Source organism: Protopterus annectens, chromosome 16.part0, assembly GCF_019279795.1.
Source record: "Protopterus annectens isolate FY-2018-M chromosome 16.part0, PAN1.0, whole genome shotgun sequence".
Taxonomy (NCBI): Eukaryota; Metazoa; Chordata; order Ceratodontiformes; family Protopteridae; genus Protopterus; species Protopterus annectens.
The window spans coordinates 525,953,790-525,969,215 of record NC_056750.1 but is presented as its reverse complement, the minus strand read 5'-3'; the positions used below and the strand labels follow the sequence as shown (position 1 = coordinate 525,969,215).

The following is a 15,426-nucleotide window of genomic DNA, read 5'->3' as shown; positions in this document are numbered from 1 at the left end:
CCACTATCCAATATACTTCATTCTTCTCAGTATCATTAATCAAATCAGCATCTCTGTAGTTCACTTTCTGTACATGTAAAACCATAAATGAAAAATGATGGTCTGGGATATCCTTTATATGACTATAAAGTGCATTATGATTTACCTTCAGCCTAATTTCACTAAGATGATGTAAAATCCGATCTTTCAGTCAGCGGTTTGTTTTGCCGACATAGAAACATGGGCATGGAATGCACTTAGCTAAATATATGACATTCTCAGTACAACAGTCTGTATATAAGTGGAGACGATACACCTTCATAGATACAGGATCTTTAAACTCATTTCCGGAGCTTTACAATTTCTACAAGGAAAAGTGCCAATTCTTCCTTTTAATTCCATACGCTGTCTAGATGAATAGACTCTTTTACATAATAGTCTTTTCAGATTCATATTGTTGTTAAAAGAGAAACATGATGATACCCACAATTATTCTAATATCATCAGCCAATAAAATCTTCCAGTTATTAATTATATCACAGATTGAATATCACTCATGCATTTCGGGCTAGCACATAGTTTGTGGTTTATATTCATATTATGAGACTGTTCGGATTCTGTGTCTTTGTGAAGCCATGGTCTTCCCGAGGTTCCCCTTAACTTCTTACTATTGTTTATAATAGCCTCAACTTTCTGTTTATTATAACCTCACCTTACGAACCGCAAGGTTAATAAATCAGTCTCTTTAGAATAACAGTTCAGTTCTCGGCTGGAGCTCCTTCTGTGTGGAGTCTGCATGCCCTCCCCATGGTCGAGTAGCATTCAAAAGACATGCGTGAATGGGCGTGCCTTCGTTAAAGGTTGGACATCGGGCTGACACCTTGGCACCATAAAAATCGACTGCCAATCATTAGCAGACCGGAGTTCCGCTGTGATGACCCCTAACCGGGAAAAGCTGAAAGAAAAACAACAACAAAAAACAACATTAGTGCAAAGTCTAGATACCCTTAATGCTTGGCCCTTAACAATATTATCAATTATCAAACATGTGCCTAGGATGCATACTGTCATAAGCTAACAGGGTATTTTTAATATTATAAAATTATGAAGTGGCTTAAATAACACGATTTGTGTTAGCATGAGTTTTCTGAAGGGAATAAAGTCTGAAAGTCAAATCTATGTCATTATTTAGTGACTTCAATTCCAATGACTGGCAGCAAACCACACATTTTAGGAGTAAGGGACCAAAAATAAAGTAACTATCTGGATATTTTTTTAAATGTTATATTTTGGATGTAAAATGCTTCGTCCAAAACCATTTACTTATACTACAACAACTTTGAAGCATTAGGCTGAGGAACTATTTTACATCAAAATATTTAAAAATATAGTAATAAAAAAATAAGTCAATAAGTAAAATACAATTTTACTGACCACCAATTCTCTAAGTGTAATATTGCCCTCCAGGGTGTGAGTTATTGTGGAAACCACACATTTTAGGAGTAAGGGACGAAAAATAAAGTAACTATCTGGATATCTTTTTAAATGTTATATTTTGAATGTAAAATGCTTCGTCCAAAACCATTTACTTATACCCCGTAGGCGAGTGGCATTCGAAAGACATGCGTGAATGGGCGTGCCTACGTTGAAGGTTGGACATATCCTGTCCCCACCCCCAGCCAAGGAAACCACGGTGAAGAACTTCTCAAAAGCAAACTTCACACTTCTCAAAACTGAGGTGGAATCCTTCAAAGCCCCCGGGCCAGTGGAAAATACGGCCCAAACCACAGAATCCTTTACAAACGCATTCTATGGACACCTACAGGAATGCATGGATCATGCTATCCCAAATAAAACCAAGACTCACTCCTCCAAAGGCAGGAGACATGTCTGGTGGACCCTAGCCATAAATAAGCTAGACAACAGAAAGACGTAGCTACTACATGATAGAGCAAAATCCCAAAAAGGGAAGGCATCTCTGATCAGTACTAGCAAGAAAGTACGATCCCTCATAAAATCATCTAAGGCCAGCTTTGAAAGAAAAATTGCACAAGACGCTAAAGATAATCACAAGGCCTTCTTTAGTTATGTCAGGAACCTGGGTGGCAACTCCCAGATATGCTCCGAGTTAGTGCAAAATGACAAAAAAATACACTGAACCCACAGACATTGCCAATATCCTGGCAGACAGGTTCAGTGCAAACTCCCCCCCCTTCCCCCCCAAAAGAGCAAATGTCTATCCCAACAGTGTGTAGCCTCCCTGACATCACAGATGCACAGGTGAGAGCTGCCCTCTCCAAAGCAAAAAACACAGCATCAATGGGACTGGACTGTGTCCCGGGCTGCGTCTTACACGAGCTCCAAGAAGAACTGAACCCTCACATAAAGTCACTGTTCAGTCTCAGCCTTACTACAGGATATGTACTCAAGGAATGGCGTACAGCAACAGTGGTCCCACTCCACAAAGGTGGTGCCACAACGGACCCCGGAAACTATCGCCCCCATAAGCCTGACTAGCCTGGTCTGCAAAGCTATGGAGCATATGATCATGGAACTCATAAACAAAGATATTGGGAACCTCCAAACACTGGATCCTACCCAATTCGGCTTTGTTAAGGGCAGATCTTGCCTCTTGAACCTGGTCGACTTGTTTGAAACCGTCACCAAGGCCATAGATGAAGGGAAGGTAGTCCACACAGCCTACCTGGACCTCGCAAAAGCCTTCGAATCAATACCCCACTCGGGCATCATAAATAAGCTCACCAGCTTAAATATTAACCCCTATGTCACAAGATGGGTTGCAAACTGGCTCAAGGATAGAACCCACATGGTCAGAATTGCAGGTGCCATGTCAGACTCTAAACCAGTTACAAGTGGCGTCCCACAAGGCTCAGTCCTGGGATCTCTCTTGTTCGGTATATATTTCTCTGAGGTACAGGCTAACACGGGAGGACTATGGCTGACCAAGTAAGCAGATGACTGCAAACTGGGTGCCATAATCGACTCGCTGACTGACACAAGCATCCTTCAAAAGGATCTCACAGAGACAGATAACTGGTGCCAGAGCCATGGCCTAAAGCTAAATGCCAAAAAGTGCATAGTCATCCCCTTTGGGAAAAACAAAGTGCCCACAAATTACCACATAGATGGTAATCCATTAAGTACAGAAGAAGTAATTAGGGATTTGGGGACCCAAGTAGATAGCAATCTCTCCTTTGACAATCACATTGCCAAAGTAGTTAGAAAGACGTTCTATATAGCCCAGCTTATCACGAAAGGGTTCACATTTAGATCAAGAGAGGTCTACTCATCACTCATCAGGCCCATAATTGAATACAATGCCCCATTTGGGATGTACCTTATCCGACACCTGCAGCAACTGGAAAGACCCCAAAATTACCTCACCAAGAGGATCAAGGGACTCAAACAGATTCCCTACACAGTTAGGCTAAAGAAACTCCAGCTCTACTCTGTTGCTTACCACCTACTCAGAGGCGATCTGTGCCTGACGTATAAAGCCATGTCCAACCCAGAATTAATGGGCATGCTCCACCTCAAGAAATCCAAATCCCTTAGAGCTACACGCTCCAGGGACTTAAACCTCTGCACAGAAATAAATAAGGACATGCTGGAGGGACAGATTCATATCCCAGAGGCTCCCCTCACTCTGGAACAAAATCCCAATCCACGTTAGGCAGAGCCCCTCAATGACCCTCTTCAAGAGAAATCTTGACGAGTGGATGGGAGATCATAGGTTTACCCCTGGGATCTCTTCTGTGTCCCTACTAGACAGAGGCACATAAACTAACCTTAAAAGGGCTATCTTCTGTGACCTACTATACAGAGGCACAGTCAACTAATCTAAAAGGGTGGCAAAAGCTAAACACACACTGGCTAGGCTTATAATTGCCCTAGGGCAGATAGCCTAGTATCAACCTATAAACCTAAATAAAGCCCTTCTGGAGGTGTAGAGGCCCTCCACTGCAGCATCGGGCCTCAGAACACCCTTTGGTGGGCATTATTTCCACAATAACATATACCCTGTTGGACATTATTGCTTGCTAAGTGCATAATGATCAGAATAGCTCTTTGTAAAACTTGGGAATAAAAACAAAAGCAAACACTATGCAGAGTTAAAAGTGATTAACAAAACCATAGCATTCTCAGCAGAGCTTGCTAAATATATTGATTAAACAAATAAATAGAAATTTGAGAAGACTTGTGGTTAGTGGTTGTTCTGTGAAAGGCAGAAGGGTTGTAAGAGTCTTCCAAAAAAGCCTGTTATCCTCATTTGTGTTAGCTCATTACAGCCGAGTGCTCCTCCAGGCGTCTTCTGCAGTTAATCCCTACTGCTCCTCTAGGCGTCAAATATGGATTGTTCATATTTGCATTAATAATTCCAAAACCATGTTACTTACAAGGTACCAGGATATTTTGTCTTGAGCCATATGTGATGGCAAACACAACTCTATTGATATTTGACCTCTTTCAATGAGAGTTTTCTAGAACTCTAAGGTGATAACTTAGTTTTTAAAGGCTTAAGCCACGCCCACTAGGGGTTAAAGGTGCACACTCAAAAGAGCTGGCTGCTTAACTTAACCAACACAATTTTATGAATAAAGAATTACACCCAAGAATTAAGAAAAAGCTTAGCCATGCATGATTTTTTGAAATAAAGGTAGAGTAAAGATAAGATGCAAATTCTCTGTCAGCAATATATATGCGTTGCATATTCATGTATGCAACCGAATTCAGTATAAAATGATTGTACTTGCAAACATATATTTTAAAGGAGTCAGATCTTGATACATGGTAATATAAGAAAAGTTAAAACAAAATCAAACAATTTGCATTATTTGTATCTTATAGATCAGAAACCTAACTAAAAATAAAGTCAAACCCAGGGGAACTCTGCCCATCTGATGTACATCTGTGAAGATGAAAATGCAGTGATTTTGTTATGGCGTTTATGTGATAATCTTTATTAAAATCTGCTGTGGAGTTATTATATTGTCTGGCTCCTTTCTTCAGTGCTCAATCTAACTAAAGATAAAAAACTTGAAAGATCATGTTTCTAAACAACTGAAACCCGTGGACCGTGGGCATGAAAACCTATTAAAATGTCATGACCTGATGAAGTTCAAGCTCAAGGCTAAGTCCAATAATGTTTGTGAAAAATAATTTGTAAAGATAGCACATGTGCAAGATTCCAGTGGGCTAATTAAGGCTGAAATAGTTCAGCTCAAAGAATGGGAAGTTAATTGTTCTGATGAGTCCTTATGAAGAACAAGATTCCTCACAGTTTTAAGAACCAGGTTGGTGCTACAGCTCAAGAAGGAATTTTACAGACAACACAATGAATCTAAAAAGTAAATATGTAAGTATTAGAATAATTGAACAAAGAAGAATACACTATAAATGAGCAGTTAACATTCAGTGAAAGAGGCAGTTGAAAGAAAAAGGATGCCTGAAATGACTCCTTAGAGCCCCTTTTCAGGGCAGTATGGTTAGTGATATGCAATTCTTCCTAGTAAATGTTTTTATTTATATCTGTGTACCTCCTACATCACAACTCAGTGATGAGGCTTAATGAAATCTATAACTCAGTTCAAAATGATCAACAGAACTCCTGAAACATATATAATGTTTCAGTAATACAGTAATGTGTATGCTAATTACTCCATAAAAAGGTTTCATAGAAGGGTATGACTTTTTGGATGAAAATTAAATTGAAATATTATATCTCATTTAGTGACAGAGCAATAGGGTGAATGGACTGTACTGAACTATTTCATGCACTCTGGGTATGACTTTAAGAATGTAAGACTGTTCATTCATGAAAAGAAAAAACTCTTATCTTTTTTTTATTACCAGTGCACTTGTCTGTCTTTGATCCTGAGATGTGACTGAAGAGAGTCATTCGACCAGCTCAGTCACCTATTAACAAACTAAATAAATAAACTGGCCAGTTGACTGATGCTCAGAATATAAAACCTAAAAGATCATCTGCATCTTGTGGAGGCTAGACTTTAAGATAAGCAAGATGATGAGTGTTACATTGTCTTCACTTTCTTGCCCTGCTCTTAGAGCTTATGCAGTCTCAGGGTTACCTCATCTTAGGGTGTAGTGGTAGGCTTAACTGTTGCAAATATTTTTTTTTTGTTTTGTGACCATGGGAGTATTGTTGTTTCAACAAATGCTCAGTCAAGGTTTTCGATGTTTTGGGGTTCAAATAATGCAAATTGATTAAATGAGACATCTATTTTTAGTGGATTGTGAAGGAAGGTAGAGTACATTGATTCTCTTTTTATGTTTGTATACCCCAGGAGGTAGTCACATCATTTAAATGGCCATGTTGGCACAACAAAACTGGGTGTTAGTGCATGCATGATGGTGGCTTTTATTAGGTCATTAGCTTACATGATTGGAACATGGCATGACAGACTAGGAAATCAGTTAGTCACCACAGGTAACTAATTGCATAAGTTAATTAAAAATGCCAGATCCTGTACAAAGAGTCTGACACCTCATATGCTTCTGTCTTATGTACCCTTCACAGGGGCATGGAAGTTAGCCATGAATATGTCCCATTGAAAAGGGGAATTAGTTTATAAAATGTTGTCCCACACTGGACTAGGGTTTAATTTCCCAATCCTTTAACCTTGATTTCTTTTTGAAAATAGCTTGCCGAGAGCAGCAAGGAATAAAAGGAGGACCACTGTGACCATGGTCAGTTATCAGTGTGGAGGCATAAATACACTGGAAGGAGGAGAAGAGAAAAAAAAGACAGAGTGAGAAACTGAGTGAAAGAGAGAGCAGGATGCAGATTGACAGAAAATGTAAATGCAGATAAGGTTAGGTTTTAAATAAAATGAAAATAATGAGTTGAAAACAAGATTTGCTGCCTGGTTTCTTGAAGAGTGCAACTCTGAGCTGCTATGCCCCCGTTATAGTGAATGATTGTTTATTTATCTACATTTGTCTATTCACTTATTTAGTTCATAGATTCCAGGGGGCTACATTCCATTTTCATTCCTGCATTAGCTAGCACACTTTTATTTTATGAACTTTGACCCAAGGCATAGTAGTCATTATGTATGTCATCACCAAAACATCAATACTTGTGCTTTATTTATTAACTTGTATGAATGTTTTTTGAAATTTAAAAAAAAAGTTTTATTTTTTGTTTTGCAGTACTTGCACATTAATTTAAGAAGTTAAATGTGTCATAACAATACTATTAAGTTCACTCAAAACTTCTGTGACAGTGTCCCCCAGCCACTTTTGTCCAGTATCAAGGACAAGACCAAAAATAATCAGGCTCAAAGGACAAAAATCAGGGACACTTTACATCTTGGTGCTTTAACTTTGGAACATGACAGGTTAGAGAGAACTTAAAATTCAATTTTTTGAAGTAAAGAAGTCTGTAGATGTAACAGCTACCATTATTTACCGATTATAATCCACTACCTTTTCTCAAAAAGTTATCAGTGTTTACAACGGCTAAGTCAAGATTCAGAGCCAAAATGAGAGACATCCCTGCAAATCTGTGACATTTAAGAGGTATATTGAACATAAACTGAATGTACAGATTTTAGAAGCAGTATTGTATAACATCTGGGACACTGATTTAAAATGCAATATGTTATACATACATGTAACTAAAACAGAAGGTAACACTACCGTGTAGGAAGTAAGGTACACATACATGTAACTAGATCAATATGAGGTTAATGTGGAGACAAAAACGTACACATACATGTAACTAAATCAATACAAGGTAACACTGATATGAAACACAGTAACTTAAACTTGCATGTAACTAAATAAAGAGAAGGCACAGACAGTAACGTAGACATAGAAAAATCTAAATAAACAGGTTAAGACTTATTTACAGGCAATTACTTACAAATACCTGTAAATAAATAAATGGAAGGTACAGACAAGTTACACATACATGTATTTATTTTTATATTAATTTACTGGATGGTCTGACTGGGCTAAACAAGACCCCCTTTTAGTAGAGGTACAGAGAGAAAAGCTCCAAAAGTTATGTAACAAATATGAAGATAATTTAAAAAAATAATAAATGTTATATCATTGCTTTTTGTATGAAAATTTAGTCACAAGTTAAAAATTCAGTAATGTAAATACACTTCAGTGTGGGTTATTATAGAAGTATTTTTAGAAAGAGGGAAGTAATAGCAGGCATATAACTGACTAGAAAAGATTTTAGGTCAGTAAATGATGAGAGAATGTTAGAATAGTGAATGGAGACACTAATTAAAAGCAGGGAAAGTGAAAATGTTTAAGATACAGAGTTTACTAGTGATTATAGAAAAGTTATGTATTTAAATTAGAGTAGGTAGAATTAGTGAGGGCACATAGTTAGCGAAGTAGTGTGTGGTGAAGTCATTGTGCCAGTAATTGTAAGATAGATGAGAATAACCTTGTGAGTTTGCGCAGGGACAAAACCAGGAATTAAATAGAAAATCATTTAGTATCTAAATAAACAGAAGATAACTGATGAGCAGGCAAAAATCAAGCGCACATATAATTAAATAAACAAGAAGTAATCTCAGCCGAAAGGTTTTTGAAAGTAAAAGTAGTAATCACCTTATTATATGCATAACTTACAAAGCTTATTATAAAAGTAAGATTGGAGAAGAAAGCTGACTGAACTATAAAACAAATGCAATGCATATTGCAATGAATTCTACCATTACATTTTCTGCCTTGTTGCACAAATACTGTTTCTCTAAGAGTGCATTCGAGATAAAAACTCTGTGTGGAGGTAGAAGAGTACAAACTCCCAAACTTTGCAGTTGTACTCCGTTCTACTCAGGCCACTTAAATGCCACAGTTTTGAAGTGATCAGACCTTAACATTTTAGTTAAAATAGTGTACAATCAACCATATCCACAAGATGGAGCTCTTTTAGCAAATTTCATTTGCTGACTTTTTTTCTGTGTACTTTTTCATTCAATTTACTCTGCTCATTAAAACATGAATCAGAGGAGGGTTTAAGTAGAAATAAACTGAGCCAAGAGAGTATACACATTTGTGTACTGTGCTGAATTCATATAAGAGACGTACATTCTTTATGCCCCGCATCTGAGAAATGGCAGTCGTGTTGGCTAATTTGGCACTAACATTTCTTATCCTTACCTTTCAGCCCTGCTATGGAGGTATGGATTCCTGTTACAACAGCCTAGGAAGAGCTCAGAGATGCATGCCAACTTTTGAAAATGCAGCCTTCAATCGCTCTGTCAAGGTGACCAATGTCTGTGGCTTGCCACAAGAGATTTTTTGCCCACAGACAGCAGTGATGAGAATGACAGATCAGTGCCACCGGTGTGATGCCAAAGATCCTATTCTTCACCACAATGCCACCTATCTGACTGATTTTCACAGCGATGAGGAGCCCACGTGGTGGCAGAGTCAGTCCATGGCATATGGCGTCCAGTATCCCACATCTGTTAATCTAACTCTACACCTGGGTAAGTGATACGCACAGTTATAGTCTGTATGACATGGCATAAATTGCATTGACACTGAAGAATGTTGGTTGCTTACATAACAGATTGTGTTTATCATGCATTTTAATTGGTATAAACACACCATTTTGTTCTGTTTTCAGAAACACCTCCAGATTGGGGGAGGGGGAGGGATGGCATCCTGCAATCTGCAAAACATTACTTTTATTTAATTTACACCAGATTGGTTATTTAAGGATAGCAGTTGACAACTATCAGTTTTACTTCCAATCACAAATGTTACATTGGCACGAAAGTGAGAAAAATATATTGTATGCTTGCGCTTTTTCATTTATTCCAGTATGGCTATCTTGTTGCTGCACTAATAAGCACTGAACTTGTAACCCAGAAGTCAAATTTGTATCATGGTTTTAACATAGTAACATTAAAGGATAAATGTAAAATTGCTATTACATATTGAAAAGAAAAACAGGTGGTTTCATTTTTCTGAAGTTTAGTTTCTTAAAATATGCCCTTAAGAGTACAGAAAGCAGCTGTGTCTATTGAACATAACAGTGGAACACATGATATAATGTGCACAAGTGCCGCTTTATGTTGTATTTCAAGCACAGGCAGTTCTTTGCCTGGATGTTGTTTGAGTCTGTCCCATCATGAGCTCATTTCACAGTTATCATCTAGACCATAAAAACAAGAACTGCCTTTAAATAATCAAATACAATTACAGTTATCATCTAGACCATAAAGACAAGAACTGCCTTTAAATAATCAAATACAATTACCCGCCTCTCTCTTTCTGTATGGAAATGGGCTATGATGTTGCTACACTGACTGACTGGTTATGAACAAGAAATGCTTGCTGTGAATCTTTAACTCAGTGCCCAGCTTACTTCTCACCAGATGTGGCCCGCCACAACCACCTATTTTAAGGGGGTTTTATATAATGCTGTAAATTTCAAATAGCATTTCTATAACACATGGTATTTATCATGAATATACAAAGTGTCATTCTTCAGTGCACATTTTGGCTGCTTTGTTGTTTGAGATCTGTCATCATGTATACAGATGGAGTGCAAACATCTTTTCCATATACAAAATAAAGGAAAATCAGAGAGGTATTCCTGATTTTTAATGGTACTGATATACAGTGGATACAAAACATTTACTCACTCCTGTTAAAATGCCAGGTTTTTGTGATATAAAAAAGAGACCACAATAAATAATTTCAAAACTTTTCTCACCTTTAATGTGACCTATAACCTGCACAATTCAATTGAAAAACAAACAAATCTGTTAGAGGAGAAGATATAAGGAATAAAAAAACTTACAATAAGCTGGTTACATAAATGTGCACACCCTTAAACTAATACTTTGTTGAAGCACCTTTCGATTTAATTACAACATTCAGTCTTCTTGTGTACACACCTGCCATCAATTAAAGAGACTCTGATTAACCCCAAATAAAGTTCAGCTGTCCTAGTAGGATTTTCCTGACATTTACTCAGTTGCCTGCTACAGCAAAAGCTATGGTTCGCAGAGAGCTTACAAAGCATCAAAGGGATCTCATTGTTGAAAAGTATCAGTCAGAAGGGTACAAAAAATTTTCCACACCATTGGATATACCATGGAACACAGTGAAGACAGTCATCGAAAAGTAGAGAAAATATGGGACAACAGTGACATTGCAAAGAACTGGACATCCCTCCAAAATTGATGAAAAGACTAGACAAAAACTGGTCAGGGAGGCTGACAATAGACCTACAGCAACACTGAAGGAGATGCAGGAATTTATGGCAAGTACTGGTTATGTACTACATGTGACAACAATCTCCCGTATTCTCCATATGTCTGGACAATGGGGTAGGGTTGCAAGACGGGCCTTTTCTTACACAGAAAAACATCCAGACCCAGCTAAAATTTGCAAAACAATACATCGTCTCCCAAAATTATGTGGGCAAATATGTAATGGTCTGATGAGACCAAGGTTGAACTTTTTGGCCACAATTCGAAAAGGTACTTGCGGCGGTGGTGGTGCTGCGGTAGCGTTGTCGCTTCATAGTAAGACGTTGTCCCGTTCGATTCTCAGCTAGAGCGTCTTCTGTGTAGAGGAATACGTGAGTGGGGCATGCCTTTGTTGAAGGTTGTGCATCAGGGCTGGTAACCCGGTACTTAAAAATACACTACCAATCATTAGCGGACCGGAGTTCCACTGTGGCGCCCCCTAACCGGGAAAAGCCGAAAGACACAAACAAACTAACTTATGGCACAAAAACAACACTTCGCATCACCAAAAGAATACCATCCCCACAGTGAAGCATGGTGATTGGCAGTATCATGCTTTGGGGTTTTCTTCAGCTGGAATTGGGGCTTTAGTCAAGGTACAGGGAATTATGAACAGTTTCAAATACCAGTCACTTTTGGCCCAAAACCTTCAGGCGTCTGTTAGAAAGCTGAAGATGAAGAGGAATTTTACCTTTCAACACAATGACCACAGGCATGCATCCAAATCAACAAAATAATGGCTTCACCAGAATAAAATTAAAGTTTGAAATGGCCTAGCCAGAGCCCAGGCCTAAATCCAATAGAAGATCTGTGGAGTGACCTGAAGAGGGCTGTGCACAAGGGATGCCCTTGCAATCTGACAGATTTGGAGTGATTTTGCAAGGAGTAGTGGTCAAATATTGTTAAGTCAAGATATGCTATGCTGATATACTCCTACCCAAGAAGACTGAATGCTGTAATTAAATCAAAAGGTGCTTCAACAAAGTATTGGTTTAAGGGTGTGCACACTTATGCAACCAGCTTATTTTACAGTTTTTATTTTTTTATATTTTTCCCCCTAACCAATATGTTTGTTTTTCAATTGAATTGTACAGGTTATAGGTCACATTAAAGGTGGGAAAAGTTTTGAAATTATTTATTATGGTCTCATTTTTTATATCACAAAAACCTGGAATTATAACAGGGGTGTGTAAACTTTTTATATCCACTGTACAAGGCATATACAACTCATTAACCCCCCCCCCCAAAAATGTGGATCTTAAATGAATCTCACATAGTTTTCAAATGATTTTAGCATGATATTTCAGAAAAAAATTAAGATTACGGAAGTGTGTAGGGGGTATGGCAGACTAACGATTTCATGGTGTAGCTAAAATATTTATTTCTGTTTAGAGCAATATTTGACTGTTGCATTTAAGATGGTGTGTACACATTGAAATGTATTGAGGTTGTTTATTGTAACAGGTGATGACCTTGTTAAAGAATAATTGTAATATCTATATCTTGCTAAATTTTGATAAATCTCACATGTTCCAAAATAAAAATATAATTGACTTATTTCTGAATTTTAGTAAGATAATCCAGTATATGCATTATAGTTAAGTAGCATCACATCTAGGATAATAGAAACACTTATTTTTGCTTCATACCATCATAGAATTATAGTTATCTTTGCAAAAAAATTGTGCTTAGAATATTAAAACACACACACAAAGAAAACTCATATTTTGTATGGAGAGCCATCAAAATTTTCCCTCAGAGATCTTTGTTGTCAACTACTATACTCTGTAAGTAATATTCCCTTTGAGAAAATTTGCCCAAATATAATGCACATTCTGCCATGCTGTGTTATTTAACCGTAGGCCTGAGGAATGTTCACTATGCTAAGAAAGGTGCAAAGATACACAGCTTATCTATGTCACTTTGTTACTCCTACCCATTTTAAGTGTCCAGAAATGCAACAAGATAGTTATGGAACAGATTTGTTCTTATGAAAACATATGATAACTAAGGCAAATTTAGTGTAGACCTTGTAATGATGATTAGAAGGGATCATGGCCCAAAGACTCCACCTCCCCAGAGGAAAAGATCTTACAGGAGGCACACATTTCTCCTCCTCCCCCAGCTGCACAGGTTGTGCCACCCACTGAGAAACTTGTGGATATGGTTTATAACAAGGTATGGAGAGAGATTGATGTAGCCCTGCCTATACCCAGGAAGCTGATAGGATCCTTAGAACCCCCCAAATACAGGCCACAGTGGAGCAAGGGACCCTTTGTTGGCTCTATAGTAGTGGCTGCATCTACTACAAAAAAGACATCTCTGAGGGTGCTCAAGTTATTCAAATTCCTTATAAAGTTGCACCAAGTTATTCATCCTCCTTGTAAAAAATCACAGATAGTGGATAGCTTACAGAAACAAGTATATGTATGTAGTACTTTTTTTTTTTTTTTTTTAAAGCCAGGCTCTGAACTGCATGGTCCCTATGATCCTTTTTCAGAGAAGCATTGCGATAAATACAGCAGAAAATGTGAAACAGTTAACACCGAGTGAACTCCTCTCCCACCAGGAGAAACAGGTGTTGCCATGAGCTCTATATCCTGACTGACCGCACACTTTATGCATAACGAAATGGATGATGCAGAATGATCAGCAGGCTCAGGCTTAACCATGAGGAGACAAGCCTGGCTGAGACTTGCTGACTTTGCAGATTACTTTAAATTGGCATTTGCCAGTGCACCCTTCAGTATTAGTATCTTTTTTGGCCAGCAAGTAAAGGAGATTTTTTTTTTTTTGTTAAAAAAGAAACCTCTTTATTAAATAATCACTTATGATATAGGTGATCATACATTAATTTAAATAAAAGCAAACCATATTGATATAATCTTAGTTGCAAGTATTTTACATCACAAACGATATTGATACAATTCTAGTTGCAAACATTATACATCACTTATAATCTACCCAGTCATTGTCAGACAAACATTGCATAGCTTATTCAAATCCTGCCTTCTTTTAAACCTCATTCCTCCCCTGTATGTATTCTTCCCACAATTCCCATTTTTCATATGTAATTTTCTCCTAGCCTTTTCTAAAGTTCCCAATTCCAGTTGTTTTATCTCTCTTAGTATATTTGCTACTTCTAGTACAGTTGGTTTAGATATTATTGGTTACCTTGATATACAGATTTTCAAGGATCTGGAGAACAACCAGTTTTATTCAAACATCTTCAGGAAACCCACATACTCGAATACCCTTCTCCATTTTGACAACCTCTTCATCAAAAAAGATCCTTAATCAAAGGACAAGGGGTGAGATTGGCCCACATGATCAGTAGCATTGATAATTTTTACAAGGAAAGGGATGTTTTATTGAGTATGTTAGTTAACAGGGGGTACGCTGAAGAATTTGTGAAACCATTACTTGAAGAAGTATTCAAAAAGAGAGTGGATGGTTATTTTTATCCACTGTTGGGCTTGGATATTTCCAGACTGTGTGCACCTTCAGAAAATAGGGTTCCGACAACTGCCCCATTTAACCATGGACTTATTCTTACCTACAACCCACAATTCACATTGATTCGGGAAATATTGGTAAGAAACTGGTTCATTCTTAGGAGTGATGAGACCATAGGAGGTAAGGTGGGTGACTCCCCCATCATAGTATACAAAAAGAACACAAAACCTGGTATTGGGAACTGCATAAAGATTTGGTTACCTTATTTAATCAACAAGGATGCTAGTTACTACAGGTTTTGATAAGGGACAATGATAAGAAATTTGAGATGTTACAAAACTCTGTTAGTAAATTAGATGCTTTGTTAAAAAATGATATGGATTTTTGTAACAAGCACAAGGAGTATAATGCTGTGTTTTTTAATATAGACTGTACCCAATGTAAATATATATTAGAGAGTGACAGAGTCTTTATTGAAGGTTATGGATGGGTAAGATTTAATCAGAACTGTAATTGTGGGAGTAAACAAGTAGTGTATGCTGCCATATGCCAGGCGTGTCCTCTGTTTTATATTGGCAAGACTAAAAATGCTTTCAGGACACGTGTCTACCAGCATATTTACAATATAACTAAAGGCAACATCAAAAATGCCTTGGCAAAGCATATTAATACTTTTCCAAGTCATAATTTCAAGTTTACTATACTGGAAAGGGTG

The 15,426-nt window shown here is 37.6% G+C and overlaps 1 protein-coding gene across 2 annotated transcripts in view; it reads left to right on the top strand.

Annotated features, from left to right (window-relative positions):
* Nucleotides 1-15,426, top strand: part of LAMC3 (laminin subunit gamma 3) — a 4,228,426-nt gene that overhangs the window by 329,955 nt on the left and 3,883,045 nt on the right. Inside the window, exon 2 of one of the 2 annotated variants that reach the window (XM_044058389.1) lies at nucleotides 9,155-9,479. In XM_044058389.1, coding sequence (XP_043914324.1) covers nucleotides 9,170-9,479 — 310 coding nt within the window. In that variant the 5' untranslated portion in view covers nucleotides 9,155-9,169. Of the gene's footprint in view, nucleotides 1-9,015; nucleotides 9,480-15,426 lie in introns of those variants that run through there. The other variant, XM_044058388.1, reaches the window with a different exon arrangement.